The sequence below is a fragment of the Equus caballus genome, chromosome 18, assembly GCF_041296265.1.
Source record: "Equus caballus isolate H_3958 breed thoroughbred chromosome 18, TB-T2T, whole genome shotgun sequence".
Lineage (NCBI taxonomy): Eukaryota > Metazoa > Chordata > Mammalia > Perissodactyla > Equidae > Equus > Equus caballus.
The window spans coordinates 43128246-43153253 of record NC_091701.1 but is presented as its reverse complement, the minus strand read 5'-3'; the positions used below and the strand labels follow the sequence as shown (position 1 = coordinate 43153253).

The following is a 25008-nucleotide window of genomic DNA, read 5'->3' as shown; positions in this document are numbered from 1 at the left end:
TTTATCTATATAATTCTATGAAGATAGAGATTCTTTTTAGTTATGCTTATTTTATAAAAATAGAATCATGTTTTCCATATTTTTCTATAAATTATATTTCTCACTCAATGATACCATGTGGAACTTTTTCCAAGTCATCTGATATAGCTTTAATTTATTTATTTTTAAGTTAATAGACTTTATTATTTACAGCAGCTTTAGATTTACAGAAAATAAGCAGAAAATACAGAAAGTTCCCATCTACTCCTCACTGCCCACTGCCTCCACCGCACTTTCCCCCTTTAGTAACATTTTGCATTAGTGTGTTGCATTTCTTACAATGATCCGATATTCATACATTATTATTTACTAAAGTCGGTAGTTTACGTTAGGGTTCACTCTTTGCTGTGTACATTCTATGAGTTTTGGCAAATGTATAATGGCATGTAACTATCATTACAGTATCATACTGAATATTTTTACTGGCTGAAAATCCCCTGTGCTCCACTTATTCATCCCTCTCTCCCCCCAACCCCTTGCAACCGCTGATCATTTTACTATTTCCATAATTTTGTCACTTCCATAACGTCATATGGTTGGAACCATGCAGTATGTAGCCTTTTCAGATTGCCTTCTTTCACTTAGCAGTATGCGTTTTAAGATTCCTCCATGACTTTTTGTGATGTGATAGCTCACTTCTTTTTATCACTGAATAATATCCCAGTGCCTGGATGGCCCATGGTTTGTTAATCCATTCACCTATTGAAAGACTTTTTGGTTGCTTCCAAGTTTGGGCCATTGCTCCTAAAGCTGCCATAAAAATTTCTGTGTAGGTTTTCATGTGGGTATAAGTTTTCAACTCACTTGGATAAATAGCAAGGAGCTTGCTGGTAAAGTTATTTGGGTTTGGAGTTTTCTTTGTGCAAAGGTTTTTATTGATGGATTCAATTTGTTTATTAGGTGTAGACTATTCAAATTTCCGGTCTTTCCTTGTCTCACTTTTGATAACTTGTTTGTCAAGGAATTTGTCCTTTTTTCTAACTTTTAAAATGTATTGGCAAAAATGTTTATAATAGGGTCTTATAAACTTTTAATGTCTGTAGAGTCTGTTGTGGTATCCCATTTGTCATTTCTGATATTGGTCATTCATACTTTTTTTCCTCACTCTTACTATGTTAGCAATTTTATTAGTCTTGAAGAATAAGTTTTCAGCTTTGATTTGTCTCTATTGTGTACTTTCTATTTGATTACTGCTTTTACTTTTATTATGTCTTTTCTTCTAATTTCTTTGGATTTGGTTTGCTTTTCATTTGATAGCTTCTTAAGAGGGTTGTTTAAAATATCGATGGCATATGTATTTTGATTTTAATGTATATTGAGTGCCAAGTGGCTTTTAAAAAATCTATAACACTTTATATTTTCATGATCAATGTAAGAAAGTAAACATTTCTCCACATCACCACCAGCAATAGCATTATAGATCTTTTAAATATTTTGCCAATAAGATGGTTGAAAAGTGAAAATTTGCATTTGTTTGAACAGGTGAACTTAGCATACTGTGGTAAGTGCTAGGAATAGGAAGCGGCACTTGGCCCATTGTGGTCCTGGGGAAGCTGCTTGGCAGAGGTGATGCCAGAGCTGTGGTGTAGATGAAGTCCAGAGGAGTCTATACCAGATGGTCTTTAAGATACTTTCTAATTCCAAACTTCCAGGAATCTAGATAGGGAATTATAAGATATGATAAAATTTGAGAATTATACAATGATACATTACTTTATCTCTCATCTTGAGCTCCTATAGCAAGTAGCCAAACTATCAAGGATCACAAAAGGCTGAAATGTCTGCTTTCTTTTATAGCAATGGAGACATTCCTACACTGCCTCATATGACATTTATGACTTAAATAAAAGGTCAGTTACTTCCTCATAAAATCTATTATGCTTTTCTAGTGTAATAATAATTTTTTCAAGAAAGCAATCCCACTGTGGTTTATTCATTTGGTAATGTTTCCTTGTATCTTTTTTCCAGGCAGCTGATTACAGAAGAGAGAATTCCAAACAAGACACAGTGGATCACATGGTCACCAGAGGGTCATAAATTGGTTAGTGAGTCTTTCCTGTTGTCAGAAAAATAATGACTTATATCTTTCATATGCAGAAGCTACTAACCCGGATATAGAGTAGACACTTAGGAAGCCAGTACTTCACTATCAAATATAGTGTTATTGCCTAAAATAATATTTTATTAGCCTACCACAGTAAATACAATTCCTCAACGTTTCTGAACTACCATTAGAGAATGTTTTATTTACTGGGAAAATGCTCATTAAACTCTTAAATTCTAATTTCTGTTGTACTTAGTTTTTTTAAGAGGAGTATCTGCTTTCAGTTAGTTCTGTGACCCTCTCTGTGTCACTATAGATATATCTTCATGTTTTATAGTGCTAGGAGAATGTCCGAAGTCCAAAAGAATCTAAACAGGAAGATGGACTGTTTATGTGTAGTTGAACTTGTCCGGGGTGCAACTGTATTGCCTCTACTCAACTCCCCCAGAAAGAAATGCACAAGCACATACTGTCCCAGAGAATTGGCCAGTCTTGTAGGGCTTCTCATACACTTTAGCATCCAATTAGTGGTGGTTGTGAGCTGCTTCTTTTTAATATGTTAGGAGTATTTAGAGGATTATACCTGGTATACTTCTAATTTAAGAATGTGAGGGGAAGGGAATAAATGACTCTCTCTCTCAAATTGAATAACCTAAGGTACTCATTACCCTTGCATACCAATTTTTTTTTAGGATAAAGTAAATTAGGAATGTTTTTTAAAACTCTAAACAAAATATAGTAAAGATGTTATTATTTATCAATATTTTTTCAATCTTCCTAGGCATATGTTTGGAACAGTGATATTTATGTTAAAAATGAACCAAATTCGTCAAGTCAGAGGATCACGTGGAATGGGAAAGAAAATGTAATATATAATGGAATAACTGACTGGGTTTATGAAGGTAGAGACTTTAAAGCTTTCTCAAATCAGAAAATCTGTAAGTTTTCAAAAGTAGTTAAACATTTCTTTAAAAATAGGAAAATTCAATGGCGTTCAAAATAAGTTGCATTTTAAAAAATGTCATCAGGTCTCTTTTAGCATTTATAATACTAAGTATCTCATAAAACAAGAATTTCTTAGCAGTAGCTAGTACTGCTGGTGTCCTCTTTGTCTCTCAATGCTCTTATTGTCTTAGGTCCACTGCTACAAAGGGCCTTTCTGTGTAGGTGGCTGTTCTACTTTACTGGGGCATAAAGCCTCCAGATTAACATCAGATGTTTCTCTAACTGGGCCTACCTAACCCAGAAGTTACTAAGGAAAGCTAAATACTCCCACAGCATTCCAAAAGATAACAAAATATTGTTTAGAGGCTGGGGAGTAGTGGGGAAGAAAATGCCTGTTTTATAATGCATTTGTGTTCACTTGAACTTGGACAAATCATAATTTCCTCTTTTTAAAGAAGAAAAAAATAATTAGAAGGGCTTAAGAAACAAAGAGTAAAAAAACCAGAACTAAAGAAGTGAAAAAGGATTGTTCTCTCTTTTAGGATAAAGAGTTTTAGAAAATATTAGAAAAACATTATTCATGTCAATAGTTGCCAAGGTAAGAGGCATTTTGAGGCTGACCCAAACCATTCACATGGTTGCCTCATGCTTATTAAAAATTCATCCTTATTTCTTCTTCATAGTTTAAAAAATTGGTTTTTCTTCATGACTTAATTTTGGTTCATACCCAGTTCAAGTCAAGTTCAATTAAATGGATAACATTATAGCAACAACAAACAAAATCACTCTATAAGAAATAATTCCCGGGGCCAACCCCGTGGCCGAGTAGTTAAGTTCATTGCTCTGCTTTGGCAGCCCAGGGTTTCACCGGTTCAGATCCTCGGCACGGACATGGCACCGCTCATCTGGCCATGCTGAGGTGGCATCCCACACAGCACCGCTAGAAGGACCTACAACTAGAATATACAACTATGTACAGGGGGCTTTGGGGATAAGAAGAAGAAGAAGAAAAAAAAGAGAGATTGGCAACAGATGTTAGCTCAGGTGCCAATCTTTAAAAAAAAGAAAAAGAAAGAATTCCTATGGCCCAGAAATAAGTGTTAGATTAAAGCTTATAATGAAATTTACTAGCACTAGTCACTTAAGAGATTGAAAAACGTCTTTAACACTTGTTTGGAACAGCACAGCACAAGATCCTCCAGGTGAACTGGGTAAAGCCTTTTCCCAAAGCTGTGACCAGACCCTTCCTCGGAACAACCAGGCATCTCTAAGATATGAACACCCCTAGCACTAACACCCTTTCCAAGGTCGATAATAGCTGGAGGAGTCTCATTTTGCGTGTTCACGACCAAGCCATTCACAAGCAGAAGAAGGGCTTCACAACTCCAGTGTGGGCCTGTCTCTAAAAACAGGACTTTGATCCATGCAGGGAAATTCCTACAATTGGTTTTGTGTATTTACACATGACCCATACTTAGAATACCTGTTTCTGTATATATTGGATCCATCCTCCCATTGGAGCCACTCTATCCACTACAGCCGTGAAGGCTTGTTGGGATTGAAAGAGAGTACATTTTGGGACTCCGTGGATTCACAAGTGAAAGAACAAACAAAGCTGCCAGGTCCAGAGAGTGCCATGTGCCACAGTGCAGAGGGACACTCAAAGAGGAGCCTACATTCTGGAACTGGGGTTCTCCCCACCCCACCCCATCCTGTGTCCCCAAATGGCTTTCTCTCTCAATTTCTCTATGTTTTCACTTTGTCTTATTTCATGATTTTCTAATTGATTTTTATTTTATTTATGTATTTTTTATTGAGGTAACATTGGTTTATAACATCTTATAAATTTTAGGTGAACATTATCATATTTCTATTTCTGTGTAAACTACATCATGTTCACTACCCAAAGACTGGTTACCATCCATCACCATATACATGTGCCCTATTGCCCTTTTTGCCCTCCTCCCTACCCCCTTCCCCTCTGATAATCACCAATCTGATCTTTGTATCGATGAATTTGTTTGCTGTTGCTTTTATCTTCGACTTATGAGTAAAATCACGGTATTTGACTTTCTCCGTCTGACATTTCGCTTAGCATAATACCCTCAAGCAAGTTCCATCCATGTTATCACAAATGGCAAGATTTCATCTTTTTTTTAATAGCTGAGTAGTATTCCGTTGCATGTATAAACCACATCTTCTTTATCCATTCATCCATTTATGGGCACTTAGGTTGTTTCCAAGTCTCAGCTATTGTGAATAACGCCGCAATGAACATAGGGGTGCATATATCTTTGTGCATTTATGTTTTCATGTTCTTCGAATAAATACGCAGAAGTGGAATAGCTGGATCACATGGTAGTTCTATTCTTAATTTTTTGAGGATTCTCCATACTATTTTCCATAGTGGCTGCACCAGTTTGCATTCCCACCAGGAGCGTATGAGGGTTCCCTTTTCTCCAGGTCCTCTCCAACACTTGTTATTTCTTGTCCTGTTAATTATAGCCATTCTGATGGGTGTGAGGTGATATCTCATTGTAGTTTTGATTTGCATTTCCCTGATAATTAGTGATGTTGAACATTTTTTCATATGCTTATTGGCCATCTCCATATCTTCTTTGGAAAAATGTCTGTTCAGATCTTTTGCCCATTTTTTTATTGGTCGTTTGTTTCTTTGTTCTTGAAATGTAAGAGTTCTTTATATATTTTGGATATTAACCCCTTATCAGATATGTGGTTGGCAAATATCTTCTCCCAATTATAAGGTTATCTTTTTGTTTTGTTGATGGTTTCCTTTGCTGTCCAGAAGCTTTTTAGTTTGATGTAGCCCCATTTGTTTATTTTTTCTTTTGTTTCTCTTGCGTGGTGAGACATGGTATTCAAAAAGATGCTGCTAAGACTGATGTTGAAGAGCATACTGCCTGTGTTTTCTTCTAGAAGTTTTCAACTCTTACATTATGGTTTCATCTCTTACATTAAAGTCTTTAATCTATTTTGAGTTAATTTTTGTGTATGGTGTAAGATAATGGTCTACTTTCATTCTTTTGCATGTGGCTGTCCAGTTTTCCCAGCACCATTTATTGAAGAGAGTTTCCTTTCTCCATTGTATGTTATCAGCTCCTTTGTTGAAAATTAGCTGTCCATAGGTGTGGGGGTTTACTTCTGGGCCCTTGATTCTATACCATTGATCTGTGTCTGTTTTTGTGCCAATACCACGCTGTTTTGATTACTGTATCTTTGTAGTACTTTTTGAAATCAAGGAGTGTGATACCTCTAGCTTTGTTCTTTTTTCTCAGGATTCCTTTAGCTATTCTGCACTTTTTGTTGTTCCACATAAATTTTAGGATTCTTTATTCTATTTCTGTGAAAATGTCACTGGGACATTGGTAGGGATTATGTTGAATCTATAGATTGCTTTGGGAAGTATGGACATTTTAACCATGTTAATTCATAGAATCCATGGACATGGACTATCTTTCCATTTTTTTGTGTTTTCTTCAATTTCTTTCAACAATGTTTTTTTCAGTATGTCTATAATATATACTTTTTTTTAAGACTTTATTTTTTTTTATTTTTCTTTCTTCTGCCCAAAACACCCCAGTACATAGTTGCATATGCTAGTTGTGGGTCCCTCCAGCTGCAGCATGTGGGATGCCACCCCAACATGACCCCATGAGCGGTGCCATGTCGTGCCCAGGATCTGATTCGGCGAAACCCTGGGCTGCCGAAACAGAGCAGGCGAACTCAACCACTCGCCCACAGGGCTGGCACCTCAACAATGTTTTATAGTTTTCAGTGTACAAGTCTTTCACCTCTTTGGTTGAATTTATTCCTACCTATTTTATTCTTTTTGTTGCGATTTTAGATGGGATTGTAGATTGTATTCTTTTTTTTTTTTTGGTTTCTGAACAGCAGACGTTTATTTCTCATAGTTCTGGAGACTGGAATTTGAGGTCAGGGTACCAGCATGGTTGAATGAGGGCTCTCTTCTGGGTTGCAGACTTCTAGAGACGTCCTCCAATGGTGGGAGGGGTGAGGGAGCTCTGTGGGGTCTCTTTTATTTTTTTTTATTTTTTATTTTTTTATTGAGTTAATGATAGGTTACAATCTTGTGTGATTTCAGTTGTACATTAATGTTTGTCATTCGTGTTGTAGGTGCACCATTTCACCCCTTGTGCCCATCCCCCACCCCACCTTTCCCCTGGTAGCCACTAATCTGTTCTCTTTGTCCACATTTTTAAATTCCTCATATGAGTGGAGTCATACAGAGATTATCCTTCTCTAACTGGCTTATTTCACTTTACGATGGAATTGTATTCTTAATTTCTCTTTCTGCTACTTCATTGTTAGTGTATAGAAATGCAACTGATTTTTTTATGTTGATTTTGTATCCTGTGACTTCACAGGATTCTTTTATTATTTCTAATAGTTTTTTGGTGGATTCTTTAGGATTTTCTGTATAAAATCATGTCATCTGCAAATAGTGACAGTTTTACTTCTTCCTTTCCAATTTGGGTCCCTTTTATTCCTTCTTCTTGCCTGATTGTTCTGGTTAGGACTGCCAATACTATGTTAAATAAGAGTGATGAAAGTGGGCTTCCTTGTCCGGTTCCTGTTCTTCAAGGGATAGTTTTCAGATTTTTACCATTGAGTATGATATGAGCTGTGGGTTCATCATATATGGGCTTTATTATGTTGAGTTACTTTCCTTCTATACCCATTTTATTCAGACTTTTTATCATAAATAGATGCTGTACCTTGTCTAGTGCTTTCTCTGCATCTATTGAGATGACCATATTCTTTATTTATTTATTTGTGACATTTATTCTTCGTTTTATTGATGTGGTGTATCACATTGATTGATTTGCAGATCTTAAACCATCCCTGCATCCCTGGAATAAATCCCACTTGATCTCTGATCATGGTGTATGATCTTTTTAATGTGTTGTTATATTCGATTTCCTAGTATTTTATTGAGGATTTTTACATCTGTGTTCATGAGTAATACTGGCCTGTAATTTTCTTTTTTGTGTGTTGTCCTTGTCTGGTTTTGATATCAGGGTAATGGTGGCCTCATAGAATGAGTTAGGAAGCTTCCTCTCCAATTTTTTGGAAGAGTTTGAGAAGGATGGGTATTAAGTCTTCTTTGAATGAATGATTGAAATCACTAGGGAAGCAGTCTGATCCTGACTCTTGTTTTTTGGGAGGTTTTTGATTACTGTTTCAATCTCCTTACTGGTGAATGGTCTATTCAGATTCTCTATTTCTTCTTAATTCAGTTTTGGAAGGTTGTCTTATTCTAAGAATTTATCCATTTCTTCTAGATTATTCAATTTGTTGGTGAATAGCTTTTCATAGTATTCTCTTATAATCCTTTGTATTTCTGAGATGTCCTTTGTAATTACTTCTCTTTCATTTCTGATTTTATTTGAGCTTTCTCTCTTTTTTTCTTGGTGAGTCTAGCTAAAGGTTTGTCAGTTTTGTTTATCTTTTCCAAGAACCAGCTCTTAGTTTCACTGATTTTTTTCTATTGCTATTTTAGTCTTTATTTCATTTATTTCTGCTCTGATTTTTATTATTTCCTTCTGTCTACTGATTTTGGGCATTGTTTGTTCTTCATTTTGTAGTTCCACTAGGTGCACTTGTAAATCGTTTGAGACTTTTCTTGTTTGTTGACATAGGCCTGTATTGCTGTAAACTTCCCTCTTAGTACCACTTTTGCTATATCCCATACATTTTGGCTTCTTGTGTTTTCATTTTCATTTGTCTCCAGGTATGTTTTGATTCTTCCTTTTACTTCTTCATTGAGCCAATCATTGTTCAGTAGCATTTTATTTAATCTCCACATATTTATGACTTTTCCAGCTTTCTTCTTGTAATTGATTTCTAGTTTTATACCATTGTGATCAGAAAAGATGCTTGATATTATTTCAGTCTTTGTAAATTTATTGAGACTTGTTTTGTGGCCTAATATGTGATCTATCCTGGAGAATGTTCCAGATACATTTGAAAAGAATGTGTATTCTGTGGGTTTTGCATGGAATGTTCTATATATATCTACTAAGTCCATCTGGTCTAATGTGTCATTTAAGGCCAGTGTTTCCTTATTGAGCTTCTGTTTGGATGATCTATCCATTGATGTAAATGGAGAGTTAAATTTCCTTACTATTATTGTGTTACTGTCTATTTCTCCCTTATGTCTGTTAATAATTGCTTTATATATTAAGGTGCTCCTGTGTTGGGTGCACAGATGTTTAGAAGTGTTACATCTTCTTGTTCAATTGTTCCCTTTCTCATTATGTAGTGCCCTTCTTTGTCTCTTGTTAAGTTCTTGTTTTAAAGTCTATGTCATCTGCTATAAGTATTGCTACTCCAGCTTTCTTTTCTTTGCCATTTTCATGGAGTGTCTTTTCTATCCCTTCACTTTCAGTTTGTGAGCGCCTTTAGGTCAGAAATGTCTCTTGTATGCAACATATATATGGGTCTTGTGTTTTTATCCATTCAGCCACCCTATGTCTTTCGATTGGAGCATTTAGACCATTGACAATTAAAGAAGCTATTGATAAGAATGTTCTTATTGCCATTTTGTTACTTTTTTTCTCAGTCTTTGAGTGGCTCTTCTCTGTTCCTTTCTTCTTCTCTTGCTCTCTTCCCTTGTAATTTCATGGCTTTCTTTAGTATTATGTTTGGGTTTCTTTCTCTTAACCTTTTGTGTATTTATTATGGGTTTCTGGTTTGTGAGTACCATGAGGTTCATATAAAACAACCTATGTAAATAACAATCTATGTTAAGTTGATGGTCTTTTAAGTTTGACCTCTTACTAAAAGCCCTAGACTTTTACTCCCTTCCCCCTACATTTTGTTTTTAATATCAAATTTAACCTCTTTTTTGTGTGTCTATCCTTTAGCTTCTTATCATGGAAATATGATAATGCTTTTGTTTTTTGACCTTCATATAAGCTTTATAGGTGGTTGATCAGCTACCTTTACTGTATATTTGCTTTTATCAGTGATTTTTTTTCTTTGGTAACTTTTTATTCCTATTTGTGGTCTTTTCTTTTCCATTTAAATAAGTCCTTTTAACATTTCTTATAAGGCTGGTTTATTGGTGATAAACTCCTTTAGTTTTTGCTTGTCTGGAAAACTCCTTCTCTCTCTTTCCATTCTGAATGATAAACATGCCAGGTAGAGTATTCTTGGCTGTAGGTTTTCCCCTTGCAGCACTTTGAGTATGTCACAGTACTCACTTCTATCCTGTAAGGTTTCTACTGATAACTTTATGGGGTTTCCTTGTATGTAACGTGTCACTTTCTCTTGCAGCTTTTAGATTTCTCTCTTTAGCTTTAATTCTTGCCATTTTAATTATAGCAGGTCTCGGTGTGTGCCTTTTTGGGTTCATCTTGTTTGGTTCTCTCTGTACTTCCTGAACCTGAATGTCTGCTTTTTTCTTTTTAGGTTAGGGAAGTTTTCAGCTATTATTTCTTCAAATAGGTTCTCTGCCCCTTTGTCTCTCTCTTCTCCTTCTGGGACACCTATAATATGGATGTTAGTATGCTTGATGTTGTCCTAGAGGTCCTTTAGACTGTCCTTGTTCTTAATTCTTTTTCCTGTTCAGTTTGGATGATTTCCTCTAGTCTTTCATTCAGGTCCCTGATCCGTTCTTCTGTGTCATCTACTCTGCTGTTTATTTCGTTTAGTGAATTTTTCATTTCCAATATTGTATTCTTCACTTCTTACTGGTCTTTTTCATATTTCCCAATTCTTTGTTGAAGTTCTCATTGTGTTCATCTATTCTTCTCCCAAAATCAGTGCGCATCCTTATGATTATTAGTTTGTACTCTTTGTAAGGTACATTGTTTATCTCTATTTTGTTTAGTTCTTTTTATGAGCATTTGTCCTGTTCCCTTATTTGGAATATATTCCTTTGTGTCCTCATTTTGTCTACTTCTCTGTGCTTATATCTATGTATTAGGTAGATCAGCTAGGTCTCCCAATCTTGGAGATGTGACCTTATGTAAGAGATGCCTTATGAGGCCCAGCATTGTGCTTCGCTCTCGTCACTAGTTCCAAATGTTCCAGGTGTGTCCCCCATGTGGGCTATGTGGGACCTTCTGTTGTGGCAGGGTTGCTCTTACTGTGGGTGCATGGGTAAGCTAAGCTGAACCCTGGGCTGGCTGGTTGTAAAGCTCAGCTGCATGTGGCTGCTACATTCACTTTAGTCACTTTATTGGGCAGGGTAAGCCCCAACACAGCTGGCTTCAAGGTCTAATAGTACCTAGCTGCTGTTGCTTTGCTGTTAAGTGAGTCAGGCACCCAGCATGGCTGGTTTCTAGGCTCAGGGACTCACAATTGTTGTAGGCCTCTAGCCTGGAGGCTTTTGTCAGCTCTCTCAGGAGAACAGCTGGATGGGGCTGGCCCCAGGCATGGCAGCACACAATCATTGTTTAAGGCACCAGAAGTTGGGGCAGATCCCCTGTGTGGCTGTTTGAGAAGGCCAGTGGCACAAGTCTACTGCAGCTGACAAGCCCCACTGCCCACAAGCCCACACACTGCGTCAACGCAGTCCTGCTCAGTGTGCACACCCCACCCCGCCAAGGTGGACCCACTTGCCCTGCTGCAGAAGGCCCAGCAGACCCTACCAATGCAGGCCTACAGGTTCCCCAAGGGCTTACTGGTGGGCGGGGCCAGTCCCTAGGGTGGGCTGCCTGCCTTAGCTGAGCTGCATTAAATCATTGCTCTGGTGGGCAGGGCAAACCACTGCGCTAACAGACCAGGGGAAGAAATCTAATGGCGTCTGCCAGTGTCTGTCAGCACGCCTGTACTAGGTCACAATATGGCTGCTGCCAGTGTCTCAGTCCCTAAGGAGGTGGGCCCAACCACCTCCTGCCTCTCTGAGATGCACCCAGAGCCTATCAACTGAGTCTCTTTTACCAAAGGTCTATGCATCTTTCTTTCTTTCTGGTGATTTTGTGTTGGCTTCTGGAATGGGTAAGTCTATGCATGGGTCCTTTAAGAGCAGGCTTTTTTTTCTTTTATGTTCCATAGCTTTTCTGGGGATATTCCCCATTGATTTTAATATCCAGCAAAGCCAGATATTATGGCACTCATCTCAGTTGTGCTGAATTCAAAGGCTGCTTATTGTGGCATAGGTTTCCTGCTCAAATCCTCCACTCCTCCAGGAAAAGCTTCAAACCTTAAGAATGCTCCCAGCTATGAAGCAGTGCAGCTAGAGTGTGATTTGGCTTAGCAGAAAGGTATTTCTGCCTCTTCCACCTCTGTCAGTGTTGTCCCTTGTGGGGATTCTTTTTATCCAGTTTCCAGTTCAGTCTCAGAGGTAATTGTTCCAAAGGTAGTTGTAAATTTGTTGTGTCCGTGAGAGGAGGTGAGTTCAGAGTCCTCCTATGCCGCCACCTACCTATTACTTTACTTTAGTTAATAAGTGTCTTCTTTTTTTGCAAATGGTAATACTTTATCTCCTCATTTGAAATTAAATACGTGACGTTCACTCTTGAGTATGAGTGTAGTTTACCTAACCCAGAGCTGATAATCAGAATTTTTGTGAGAGCAAGGATGAGAAGGGATGGAGAAAGAAATAATTCTGGAAGATGGAGCACTCCTTACCCCCCTGAAGTAGGAGTGTTGACAGTGGGGGTGTGGGTAACAGTGCAATTCACATTGAGTGACAACCACCTGTAAGGTGCTGTGCCCAGTACTGGGGACACAGAGACAAAGGCTACCCAACTGCTGCTCTCAGGGAATTCAGCCCAGAGAGGACACAAAGTTGCTAACAAATAATTGTCATGGAGCTAATTAAGTGCCCTATTCAGGGGAGGACACTAGGTCCAGGGGGTACATAAAGAAGGTCAGAGTGGTGGGACAGGAGATATTACAGGATGGTGAGAGTCTGGGGGTAGGCGGTACCATAGACACCTGTGCTCACAGCCAGCTTTGTATCAGGAAGGGCTGGGAATCTTTTCCTTCCTTTATCGTTCTCCTTTCTCCCTACCCATGGTCCCTTTATTCTCAGGTCTTTGAGTTTGACCAGAAGTAGTTTTATAATAATGACTTTAATACATCATTGATATGGAAAAATATGTTCTGTATTCCAAATAACCACTAATTCAAAACACAGAATGCTGCCTTTACTGAAAAGTAATTTTAAAAAGAATATCCGTGCTGTAATTGTATTCATTTTTTGTAATTGCATCTTGATCTTAGACTAGAACCAGTGGATAGAAGCCACAAGGAATGAGCCATCAACTCAGTATATGAAGAAGTTATTAGTGGGAAGCCCCCTTGACTTGGAATCCCAAGGCCTGTGTCCTAGTTCTTGTTTCTGGCAGTTCACTCAATCTCTCTCAGCTTTAGTTGCCTTCTCTGTAAAATGGGCTATGAACAGACTCACCCAGGTACTTTGTGAAGACTAAATTAGATAAGTGTTGTGTAAATTCTAAATTTCTACATAAATGTAACTCAACGACATAGGTATAAAATAGTCAAAGGGGGAACAGGCTGCCTCACCAAGTAGAAGGTTTTTTGTTACTAAAGGGGCCAAAATAGGCAGGAAGGGACAGTAGTGCACAGAGATAAAAAGCATGGACTCAAACCAGACAAGTTTGGATTCATTCTTGATTCTATCAATTGTTGGCTGTGTGACCCTTGCAAACTATGTATTCTCCTTAAGCCTGCCTGCTCTCTTTGCTCATCTGCACAGTGGGTTATTGTGAAGATCAACTGAGATAATAGATGTCAATTACTTCTCTATTATTATTGGAAACAAGCATTTGGAAGAAACTTGCAAAGAAGCCTCAAGAATCAGAAAAGTAATTGGGATAGATGATTCCTTAAATCTAAGATTCAAGCTCCTATGCTTTTACTTTTACCTCTACACTCAGAGCAGAACATGAGAGTTTGGATTAAGTCTTCATGAAGGACCAGAAGTCTCCATCTAGTCTACTTGAATCCTCCATTCCTGGTTGGTAAAAGAGGTTTTGGCATTTTAAGAACCAAAGGTCAGAAGTCCCATGAGTAGACCCCATAATAAACATAAAAAGGAGCTACCTTTGCCAGAGCTTGAGGAAGAATCTGTCAGTGTTCTGGAAAGCAAGACCTTTCCTTTCATTTGCCTTCCTGTTTGACCCTCTTCTCTCACCCATCAGGATACACACCAGAGCAGGGTGTTAATCCAAGGGAGTCTTCAGTTGCTAGGCTAGGCGATGGAGATGTTTCTCAGTAGGGGTCTCACAGAGCTCCTTGCCATTCTAAATTCCTCCTTTCCACACCTTGTTTGTGCCAAGAGTAGTAAACTCTGGGCACCATATTGGTTTGATAGCCTGGAGCCACACACCACCCACCAGTACCCTGCGGGCCCAGTTGGGGAGAGTATGCTGGCATGTTGACTGTTGGAAAATTAGAAAGGAGAATCAGCCCCTTGTGTGAAATTTACTTTTAGTATGTTTTGTGGCATAAATTTAGAGGATTATAAGATAAAGAAAAAAATGTAGAGCTTATATTAAATATTGTGTGCTAAAATATTCCAAAATGGTCCAACGGGTTACTTATTTTTACATTCCAGATCTATCCTTGAAGATTTTATTTTTGTTCATTTGTATTACTCTGATTTTGGAAGCCCAGCAAATGCAAAGTGGTTCATTAGTTGAACTCTACTGTAATTACTAAAGCTAATGAGAACAATATTTTGAATGCCAAAGCCAATTTATCAGCTACTTCTTGTAACAGAACAATTTATGTCTTTTTTCAGAGGAAGTCTTCAGTTCCTACTCTGCTCTGTGGTGGTCTCCAAACGGCACTTTCTTAGCATATGCCCAATTTAATGACACAGAAGTCCCGCTTATTGAATACTCCTTCTACTCTGATGAGTCACTGCAGTACCCAAGGACTGTGAAGATTCCATACCCAAAGGTCTGTGCTCCTGTTCAGATAGTGGTTCCGTGATTTGATGAGAAGAGAATGGTTTCATTTAATCCTTTCCTGCTAATGAAAATATTGTCAGTCTCTCTTCAACAGCTTGCTGTGATTACTCTTGCTGAAGTCAACAGCATCTGGCAATTTTAAAGTATTTTTATTATCCCAGGAAAGAGTGTGATTTAAGGTTTTGTAATTTCTCCAAAAACTTTGAGGAATGACAAGCTGAAAAAGATGGGGAAAATGCTTTTGAAAGAGGTAGGGGGAATGGAAATGTTTAAATGGAGGAAAAGAGAGGCTATAATTGAATCACAAGCTCATCTCATTTGTGGAAGTTGGAATGTGCCCTAGATGAAGTTGAAAAGCTTGGTTATATATCAGGTTGCATTACTAATTAACAGATACATGACTAGTTTTAGTGATTCTATTATAGATTTGGCACTAATGTAAATTTCACACGTCCTACATTTGGAATAATAGTGTCACGTCTTGGTTTTCAAGGCTGTTCTCCCACTCTGGGATGCATGTTTATGAGAATTGAAGAGCTTTATTAAGCAGTGTAAGCTGAGAAAGAGGGGGATTTAGAAAGAAGCCAGGATTCTTCACTGGTATCATAATAATAATGGCCACAGTATTGTCTATAGGAAAATCTCATAGTAAAGTGGTTTTCCTATAAGCAATTTGGGAATAGGGACTTTTATTTTTACCAACTCACTCAATTTGCTTTATGAAGAGCTGCCATTTTAGGAAGACAGAGGAAGTTAAAAGAAAAAAAATCAGAGACTAAATATGGAGATGTATTTTCAGTGGAATGTTATTTTTTGATGAGTGAAACTGGCCAAAAAAACGCCATAAAATGTACTCGCTAAAAATATCATATTATTTCTAACTAATTTGTCAATTGAAAATGTATGTGTATATAGAAAAAGGTTTCATAGATTTCTGTCATAATATTGATTGTAAAGCTCCAATGTAGTGAACTTGAATTTGGTGTGGAAATGATGGCTTCCTAATTAGCATTACTGGCTCTCGACTCAGGTAAACTAGTTTTCCTTGTGGACTGTGTCTTTGGCTGAACTCAAGGTATTCTTCCTAGTGGTCAGCCATCAGACTTCTTGTCTTCTGGAGTCAGGGTGTATTTGCAAAATAATAGAATTGATTTTAAGAAGTTTATTCTTGTTTTCATGAAATACGTCAATTATGAACGTTCGTTATTTAAACAGGAGTGCTTTGGGTCTTCAAGTCATATGTACATATATGTCAAATCTATATATTTTTTTGCCTGAGCATGAAAAGGTTGTATTTCGTGACTCTCCATTATGTTCATTTTATCTATCTTAAATTGTTTAACTGTGTCTGACAGTTATAATTTCATGGGGGTAATGCAGACATTTTTGTGCAGCTTTAAACTTGTGCAATGATGTTATATTTTTTTGTCAATACTAATTCCATGATTGTTTTTTCCTAGGCAGGAGCTGTGAATCCAACTGTAAAGTTCTTTGTTGTAAATACCGACACTCTCAGCCCAGCCACTAATGCAACTTCCGTACAAATCACTGCTCCTGCTTCTGTGTTAATAGGGTAAGACACTTAACCCAAATGTAAACAGTTTCATAGCTCTCAGTTTCATAGAGAACTTTTAAAAAATGAATGGCAGAATCATTGGTAGCCTCCCATTGTGTCACCCAAGCTGACAGTCATTCATTCTTTCATTCAACCGCTGTTTGTTGAGCACTGTTTGTTGGTGGTGGGGTTGCACAATGAACAGAGCAGCGACAGTCCCTGATGTCATGGAGCCTACACTTAAGGTGGGGGAGACAGACAACAACTAGGTAAATACAGAAAACTATAACATGTCAGGTGGTGATAAATGTGAAGACAGTCAAAGCAGGGCAGAGGTTAGGGTGATGGTGGAGGGAGGTGAGGGAAGCCTTCTCTGAGATGACCTATGACCAGTGATATGAAGAAAGCGGGCATCTAGCTGCATGGATAGCTGGGGGCGCAGCATGAAGCAGAGGAAGAGCAAGTGCAAAGACCCTGCAGGGGGAACATGTTTGGTACATTAGAGGACCTGCCGGGAAGCCACAGTGACTGGAGCTGTCTGAGTGAAGAGGACAATGATAGGAGTAAGGTCAGGTCACAGGGGGCTTTGCAGATCCTCGTAAGACCTAGAGAAATTCAGGGAAACTGCAAATTAAATTTAGGGAGCCTCATGTCACTGCTGTGCCTCAGGATGTCACATGCTTAAATAATCCTTGGTGGTTTGAAATCCTGCCATTGAGCACCCTCAGCCCCCCGCTGTTTTCCTGTAAAGATCACCATGCTGCATGCAATTGATCACTATCAGGTAGCTCTCTATTCATTTCTGTTATTTATGTTGATTTTGTTGTTGCTTTTAAATAATAACTAGCATGTATTGAGCACTCACTATGTGCCAGACACAAGGCATTATCATGTTTTATCTTATGAATCTTTAAAGTAACTCTCTCTCTTTCCAACAACTATTATTATATGACTGTTTACAGATAAGAAAATGAGGCCCAGCAGCTAAGAAAATGACCAAGTAGGAGTCTATATTCAAACCTGTCCTTCTGTCTTGAAAAAAAGAGTGTGTCTGCTAGGTCCCTCCCTCTGTGTGAATTCAGCTGGTGCTCTCAGATTCCTGAAGCGGTCATCAGAGCAAAATGGAAGCGTCCACTCTCTCAGGGTTGCATTACCACATCACGCATGCTATAGGCTTTGCTCTGTGATTATTAATTCATTGACTTGGTTAGAAATATCTATATTAACCTATTCTTTCCGGGGGAAAATCATTTATTGGTAAATTAAAAAAAATTATTTTTCCTGAGTTTGTCCAAGGGTATAAAAATCTACCCAGAAGTTCAAAAATCTGCTGTTTGGTCCTGTCCAGGCATCTCTTCAATCAACATTGATTGAGCACCCACTGTTTACACTCACAAATGTCCACAGGACTGAGCTTCTGCCCTTCTAGCATTTGTGATCGGGTAGAGGACGTAAAACATTCTGATAAATGACTGCAAGAACAAATATGACTGAGGTAGAAACAAAGGCTGGAAGCATTCTAAAGGTGGGGAGAGGAGTTTTCCATGACCCCAGGGGTCAAAGAAAGCATCCTGGAGAAGGTGGAGGTTGAACAGGTAGCATCCCAGCAGGGCACAGTGAGAGCAAAGTACTGAAGTGGAGGGAGCCCGGGGCGTACGCGGGGCAGTCCAGGAAGAGTCCCGCAGGGCGTGGTGTGACCTCTTGATCTACAACCAATATCTGTCCACAGGGAGGATGAGCCATGAGGTCCTGCTCTGAAAAATATGAGCTCCGCAAAGGGTTGTAGATCTCGCCAGTGGTTTGCAAACTTTTTTAAGGATCCAGAAACCTTTGTTTGAGTGAGCTATAACACAGAAGTGCAGTGCCAGAAAACTAACAGAAGATTGGTTGCAGGCCCAGTCCTTGTCACCTTGCTCCCCCGAGGAGTCTCAGGAAATTAGACAGAAGCTGTGGGGGCTCCAGAACACACTCAGAACACCACTGTGAGACCAGATAAGAGAACTGAGGCTCGGAGAGGTAAACTCAGTGTGCTCTAGGTCAGCCAGCAAGTTAGCAGTGGGAGCTAGGAATAGGACAGAGGCCAGAATAATTGAATAATCAAGTTAGAATGTATTGAGTGCTCCCTATGGGCGGGGACTGTGCTTGGCGCTCTGCTAACATCTCATTTATTCCCTACACGCTCCCTGTGGTCTCATTTTCATGGCCATTTCACAGATGAGGAGATGGAGTCTTCCCCACGTAGAACTCACTTTCCAAGGCACAGTTGTGAATTGCTGAGCTCAGGAAACTGAAGCAGTCCTAGGGACTTAGTTTTTGCCTGATAGAAGTGAATCATTAAGTCTGTTTGTGGTTCTTTATGCCACCCTCATTGTAAGGGCTGCCTGACTCATGGGGATATTTTGTGTGGAACATATTTAAACCAAGGAATCGTTTTTGGAAATGCCACAGGAATGTGTTGTATAGGGAATTGCAAATCCAGCTTTGCTCTCTGTTAACACCAGTAAGAACACAGCTTATCTGAAACCAGGTTCACGGTCCTCTCTGGGAAAATGTTCTAGTACGTGGTGATGCTCCATTTTCTGGCCTCAAACAAAGATCCAGCAAGGCTGAGTTAATCTACGCAAGTGATACCTCTTACTAAACTGCCCGGCACACTCTGATATGTCACCTAGCAGTTCACTAGTTCCTAGAATTTGAGGCCCTGCCAGGATCAGCATGTTACTCCCTCCTCTGCCCTTGTGCCCATCACTAATTTTCCCGTTAGGCCACATCGTCCTTTCATCACAGAACTTCCAGCAGGTGAAGTTCTCCAGGAGGATAAGGCTGGTTTGTTGTTTGTTAGGAGTGGTATCCTCTGACAACAGTGAGAAGGGCATCCAGGTCACTCTTCCAGCGACTCGGACATGACCCTGAATTAGGGTGAGCCCTCCTGGCACCCTCATTGATTTAGAGCTCAAGTTGACTAGATTCGTTAAGCTGATCATTTGTAGTGACTACTCATAAAGGGAATTTGAAAGAAAACGACATATCATGTAAAATTATAAATTTCCTAAGTGTTTTATTTAGAGCATTGCTTCACATTGCTGAATCGAAGACAAGTTCTGCAGGTAGGGGCCAGTCCTATAATATCTTCAGTACCCAGCTGGGTGCCTGGGACATAGCAAGTGCCCAATCAATATGTGTAGGATAAATGAATAGATTAGTTGATGGATGGATGGATGGATGGATGGATGGTTTACATATGTTATACATGTGACTTTGTGTGTGGAATAGGAGTTTACACAGCCAGCACCAAAAATGGCTTTCGAAACAACTTTGCCTAGCAATCCCTCTTTTCCGCCTCCTCCCAGCCATCTGCAAATTCTGTGGCTTGAAACTAGAGAATTGGGGAGGGTGTGTCGTACTGAGATGACCCCACCCAACATCTGCTGAAAGGCTTCCGGGCTTATCACACCCAGTTCATGACCTGCTCCACCCTGTTCTGTTTGCTCCTGAGGGACACAATAGATAAAGACTTGCTATGTCTCCTCTGAATGGTTGATGACCCTTGGTCTATAAATTAGGGACTTCAGGGCCTGGGATTGTCACACAGGAGATAAATGTACTGGACTGAAATCCCCTGGAAGCTAGTGACACAGGCAAGAAAGGAGGCAGTTTAGGAATTCACATGCTATGGGTACTGCATCCCTCAGATCTGCTCCATCTCACCCCACCCATTCCTCTCCTCTCCTCAGTGATCTGTCAGCAGACCTGGGAGGGCTGGCATCCCTATCAGAGCAGAGGGTGGCATGGAGCCCACGGCCAGCACTGGCAGAACGCCTGCTTCCTTGGGTGATTCACTGAATTAATCAGTCCACCGTCTGCAGTGGCTCTTAGTAGCAGTTTTCTCTCCAATATTCTTTTCAGTTAGTAATGAGTACCTTATTTTAAGTGTCCTCAATATACCAAAAAAAAAAAACATTTACACAAATTAGAGGAATTAATATCACTCAACAGACATTTATTAAATGCCTACTGTTTGCAAGGCAATAGTCACTTTACAACAGGATTCTCTGTACTATGACTTTCAAAAGCAAATCTTTCCCAGTGCATTCAAAGATGATTTGCTGTATAAAATTCAGTTTTTCAGTTTACACACTCTCTAGGAATAAATAGATTGCATAGAATGAGGAATTTTATCCTGAAAAGAAGCAAGAGGGTGAAGCTAGCTAGTAATATCTACCAGAGGGATGGGTGGAGATTCTACAGAGGGAGCGAGGGATTGGGAGCAGAAAATCTGAAGCCAACTGCTTGGTTTGAATCATGGCTCCAACACCTTCCAGTGTGTGACCTTGGGCAAGTTACTTAACTTCTTTCTCCTTCTGTTTCCTTCTCTGCTAAACATGAACTCTTAGCATTCCTACCCCACAGGGTGGTCATGAGCTTTATGTCAAGCACTAAGGACAGTTCCCTGCACATAGTAGGCTCCACATGGGTGTGAACTCTTATGATTATGTCCACAAATTACTTCATTACTTTAGTATTAAAATCAACCATATTCCCCTTAGACTAATCCTGTTCCAGCAGTTAGAAGAGCTTGTTGAATCACTATGTCTAACCCAGGATAGGCAGTCACTGGCTCAAGGAAAGCCCAGGCTGTCTTCAAGGCCCCTCCTCCTTCCCTCCCCCAACCATTATATAACCAAAATCTACTCAATATTTGCCTTTCTGTTTTTGCAGAATAAAATCGGCGTGTAGTGCAAAGTATAGTTGATGATCCTGCTTGTTGGATTTTTCTAGTCTTAAGTGGGGACTTAAACCTTTCAGTAAAAAATACAATTAAGCTATTGGTTTCCTTGTATCTTTTTCATGACTCACTGATACCTTGGCCTGGCATAATCTTGACTCAGGGCTGAGATATGCACCCTCCTTCTGTCTCCACTTAATTCTACATCCTAAAGAGAAACTGTGATTGAAGAGAAGTATGTTTATATGAGAATTCAAAATTAACTGTCTGCTCCTCTGGTGACCCGCCTTCACTGAGGCCTCCCAGGGTGCAGAGTACACCCGGCCTGTGGAGAGTGACAAAGGTAGTGGGGGATATGAGTTCATGAACCTTTGATCTAGGAATGGGCAGGAAAGATGCCAGGTGCATGTGAGTTTTCTGGCAGACTTCCCAAATTCCATTCCTCAGTGTTTTTAAATGGGGACGTTACTTTTATATGTCTGATTTCTGAACCTGAAGCATAATTTATGGCTTCTAGTACATAAAGCTACTTAGTACCAGGTAACCCCTCAGTCATGTTAAAGAGTTTTATTCCCCCTTCGTCTGCCCCTTTCCCGCACTGGGACACTTTAGAAAATGAGAAAGCTATTTCTGGAGCTCACGTTCCTAATCGATATCCATGGAACCCTTGGAAAATGTGTGTGGAAAGGTAAATGATTTTCATCAGATATACAAAGGGTTTTTGACCTAGAACACTAAGAACTACTGGTATAGAACAGGGGTTAGCACACCAGGGCCCAAGACCAAATCCAGCCCCCCGCCCGTTTTTGTATGGTCCTGCAAGTAAGAATGGTTTTTACATTTTTAAGCGGTTGGGAAGAAAAATCAAAGGAAAATTAATACTTCATGACATGTGAAAATTATATGAACTTAAAATCTCAGCATTTCATTGGTACCCAGCCACACTCTCCTTACATATTGTCTCTGGCTGCTTTTGTGCTGCAAAGGCAGAGTGGAGTCATTGTGACAGACAGCACGTGGCCTGCCAAATTTAAAATATTTACTGTCTGATCCTTTACTGAGAAAGTTTTCTGACCCCTGGTCTAGAAAATTAATTTCAAAAAATTTTATTTTCTATCTTGTGTTTCATTCTTCCATTTCCTTTGCAAGTTTTTATTTCCTATCCTCAATAAGATTTATTTGCCTTTCCATTTTCTCATTTAATGTTGTGCACTGGGTACAACGCAGAAGAGTTAGATGAGCTGAGGCACCCTTGCTCCTGGGCAAGCAAAAAAGTAGTCACACTCTCAGACCCTGCAGCTGCGCAGTTGGTGACAAGCACCATAAAGCTGGTGATAGTGGTGTAGAAGGAGAGGGTTTCCAAGAAAGCATCATGGACAGGAGGTTGTTGAGTAAAACCTAAAGAAGTTGAAGCATGGCAGTCTTGTCAGACCGAAGGACAGGTTGAACAAAGTGGGGCAGCTAGGAGACCTCATAGCGTGTTTATGGGACACCAACCATGCAGACTAGGTAGTGCATAGGTTCTTTTTTTTTTTTAAAGATTTTATTTTTTTTCCTTTTTCTCCCCAAAGCCCCCCAATACATAGTTGTATATTCTTCGCTGTGGGTCCTTCCAGTTGTGGCATGTGGGACGCCACCTCAGCGTGGTTTGATGAGCAGTGCCATGTCCACGCCCAGGATTCGAACCAACGAAACACTGGGCTGCCTGCAGCAGAGCGTGCGAACTTAACCCTCGGCCACGGGGCCAGCCCCAGTGTATAGGTTCTTAATAAGCAAGGGAAAGGCGTGAAATGGAGAGGAGTCCCTATTTGTGCCAATGTGGTGCTTTGCTGCTGGGTGAGGGGGTTTGGTCTTCTTTCAGTACCTGCTACCTGCAGCGGGGACAACCTGGAGGCCCAGGTACCCCTGGTGCATTAACACGGTAAGTGGCCCCAGCAGTAGAAGGGGGAGAGGGAAGTAGTGACAGGTTTAAAGTGCTTCATCCAGCACCTGATCCACCCCAAGTGCTCAATAACTGTTTGTTGTTTGATTTAATGTCTGTGAAGGGAGTGGAGACAGGAAGTGATCCCTGAATTCTGAGGAAAGACAGAGCTCTTTAGGCCACAAAGGACAGGACAGGATTTTTCCCTGTCTTCAGCACTGCATTCTACAGAATTTTAGGGATTGCCTGTTGTGCGCCAGGTAGTCTGCTGAGCCCTGGGGCTACCCTGTGTCCCTGCCACAGAGAGCTTGCAGTCAAGCAAGGAGAGCAAAGTGACAAGAGGAGGGGATGGTAAGCCTGTGAAGGAAAGAGCAAGGGAGCATTTTTAGAGCATTTGTGGGAGAACAGATGTGGTCATAGGGCCAGATGGGAAAAGGGGAAAGAAAAGATTTCTTTGAATCCTTCTGACAAAAGGAAACAAGGCTTTGATCAGACAATGGAAAGAAGTGATTAATTAAGAATAGTCATACAAAATCAATCACTGGAGGGTGGGGACAGCCAAATAAAATAAACTATCCAGAGCAAATATTTAGGGAGGCTAGTGCTAAAGTAAATTATGAATTCCATGCATTTCACAATAAATCAAAATGTGCTTCCAAAAATGTTTAAAGGTATGTTGGAGCAGGACGCACTGCTAGAGATATCTCTATTTGTATAAATTTGTGTTAAAATGCAAAAAGATTCCTTAATATCTTCACTTTGTTCATGTTTTGACTCTTGAGAAAAGTTTTTTTACAATATAATTATTTGATTTTCAAAGTTTGTAGAGATGTGAGTCAATTTTTTTCCTCTTTGAAAGTGAAGTTGAGAAAAGGGTCAGCTGTAGTTTCACCCCAATAGGAAGAATTTTCTAGAGAAACACATCAAATTACCAGAAAATATTCAAATCCCAGCCAGTGTCCCTGGCCTCATTGTAATGTTCCATCAAGACAGCAGAAAATAAGTAGGAAAAGGTCACTCTTGACTCCCTGGCACCACCAAGTCCAAGTGGAGGACTTGAAAAATCTTGAGCCATGGTGTGCATCCCATTTGGTAAGGCACTGTATGATGTTAGCTGCTGTTTTTCCTGTGAGATACATTTTAATTTCCGTTCAAAATTAAATTACATTTTAAGCATTAAGAAAAGGTGACATATTATGGTATAAGTGGTTTCAACCATTTAAAATTGTATTCCCATTAAGATTGATTTCATTGAGTAAAATGTCTGTTTGTACCAAGGTCTGGAAATACTTATTCTCTCTCTCTCTTTCCTTTCTACTTACTTTCCTTCCTACCTTCCTTCCAGGGATCACTACCTGTGTGACGTGACATGGGTAACCACAGAAAGGATTTCTTTGCAGTGGCTCCGGAGGATTCAAAACTATTCGATCATGGATATTTGTGACTATGATAACTCCACCGGAAGATGGACTTGCTTAGTGGTAAGGTGGAATGGGGATGCTCTGCTTCTAAAGCTGCATGTGATCTGAGGGCTGTATGGAAACAGAGAGAGTGAATGGCTGGGAATCCAGAAATAAAGCTAGAGTGTCTCTTCTTTCTGATTCTGTCTGACCCTGAGGCAGTGGGTAAGTCTTGACTAACTTTTAGATAATCTGATATCTGGTGGTACTTCTATTTCGCCATCGCTCACGAGTCATACTATTTTAGTTATGGATATTATCACTTGGGAAGGGGGTGGGTGATTGGAAACCCAGAAGACAGAATTTGATGTCAAAATTCAAAAAGTCCAAGAGGGCCACAGCCTGCAAGTTCAATGAAGTGTGTTTCAATAGAGAAATACAGGGA

General features: G+C 39.7%; 1 protein-coding gene across 1 annotated transcript in view; it reads left to right on the top strand.

The window, feature by feature from the left end:
• The window catches only part of DPP4 (dipeptidyl peptidase 4), an 86805-nt gene that overhangs the window by 29466 nt on the left and 32331 nt on the right, over positions 1-25008 (top strand). The window contains exons 5-10 of the mRNA XM_023623018.2: positions 1837-1889; positions 2008-2080; positions 2865-2985; positions 14790-14950; positions 16422-16534; positions 24509-24644. Of these exons, the coding sequence (XP_023478786.1) occupies positions 1837-1889; positions 2008-2080; positions 2865-2985; positions 14790-14950; positions 16422-16534; positions 24509-24644 (657 nt within the window). The remainder of the gene's footprint in view (positions 1-1836; positions 1890-2007; positions 2081-2864; positions 2986-14789; positions 14951-16421; positions 16535-24508; positions 24645-25008) is intronic.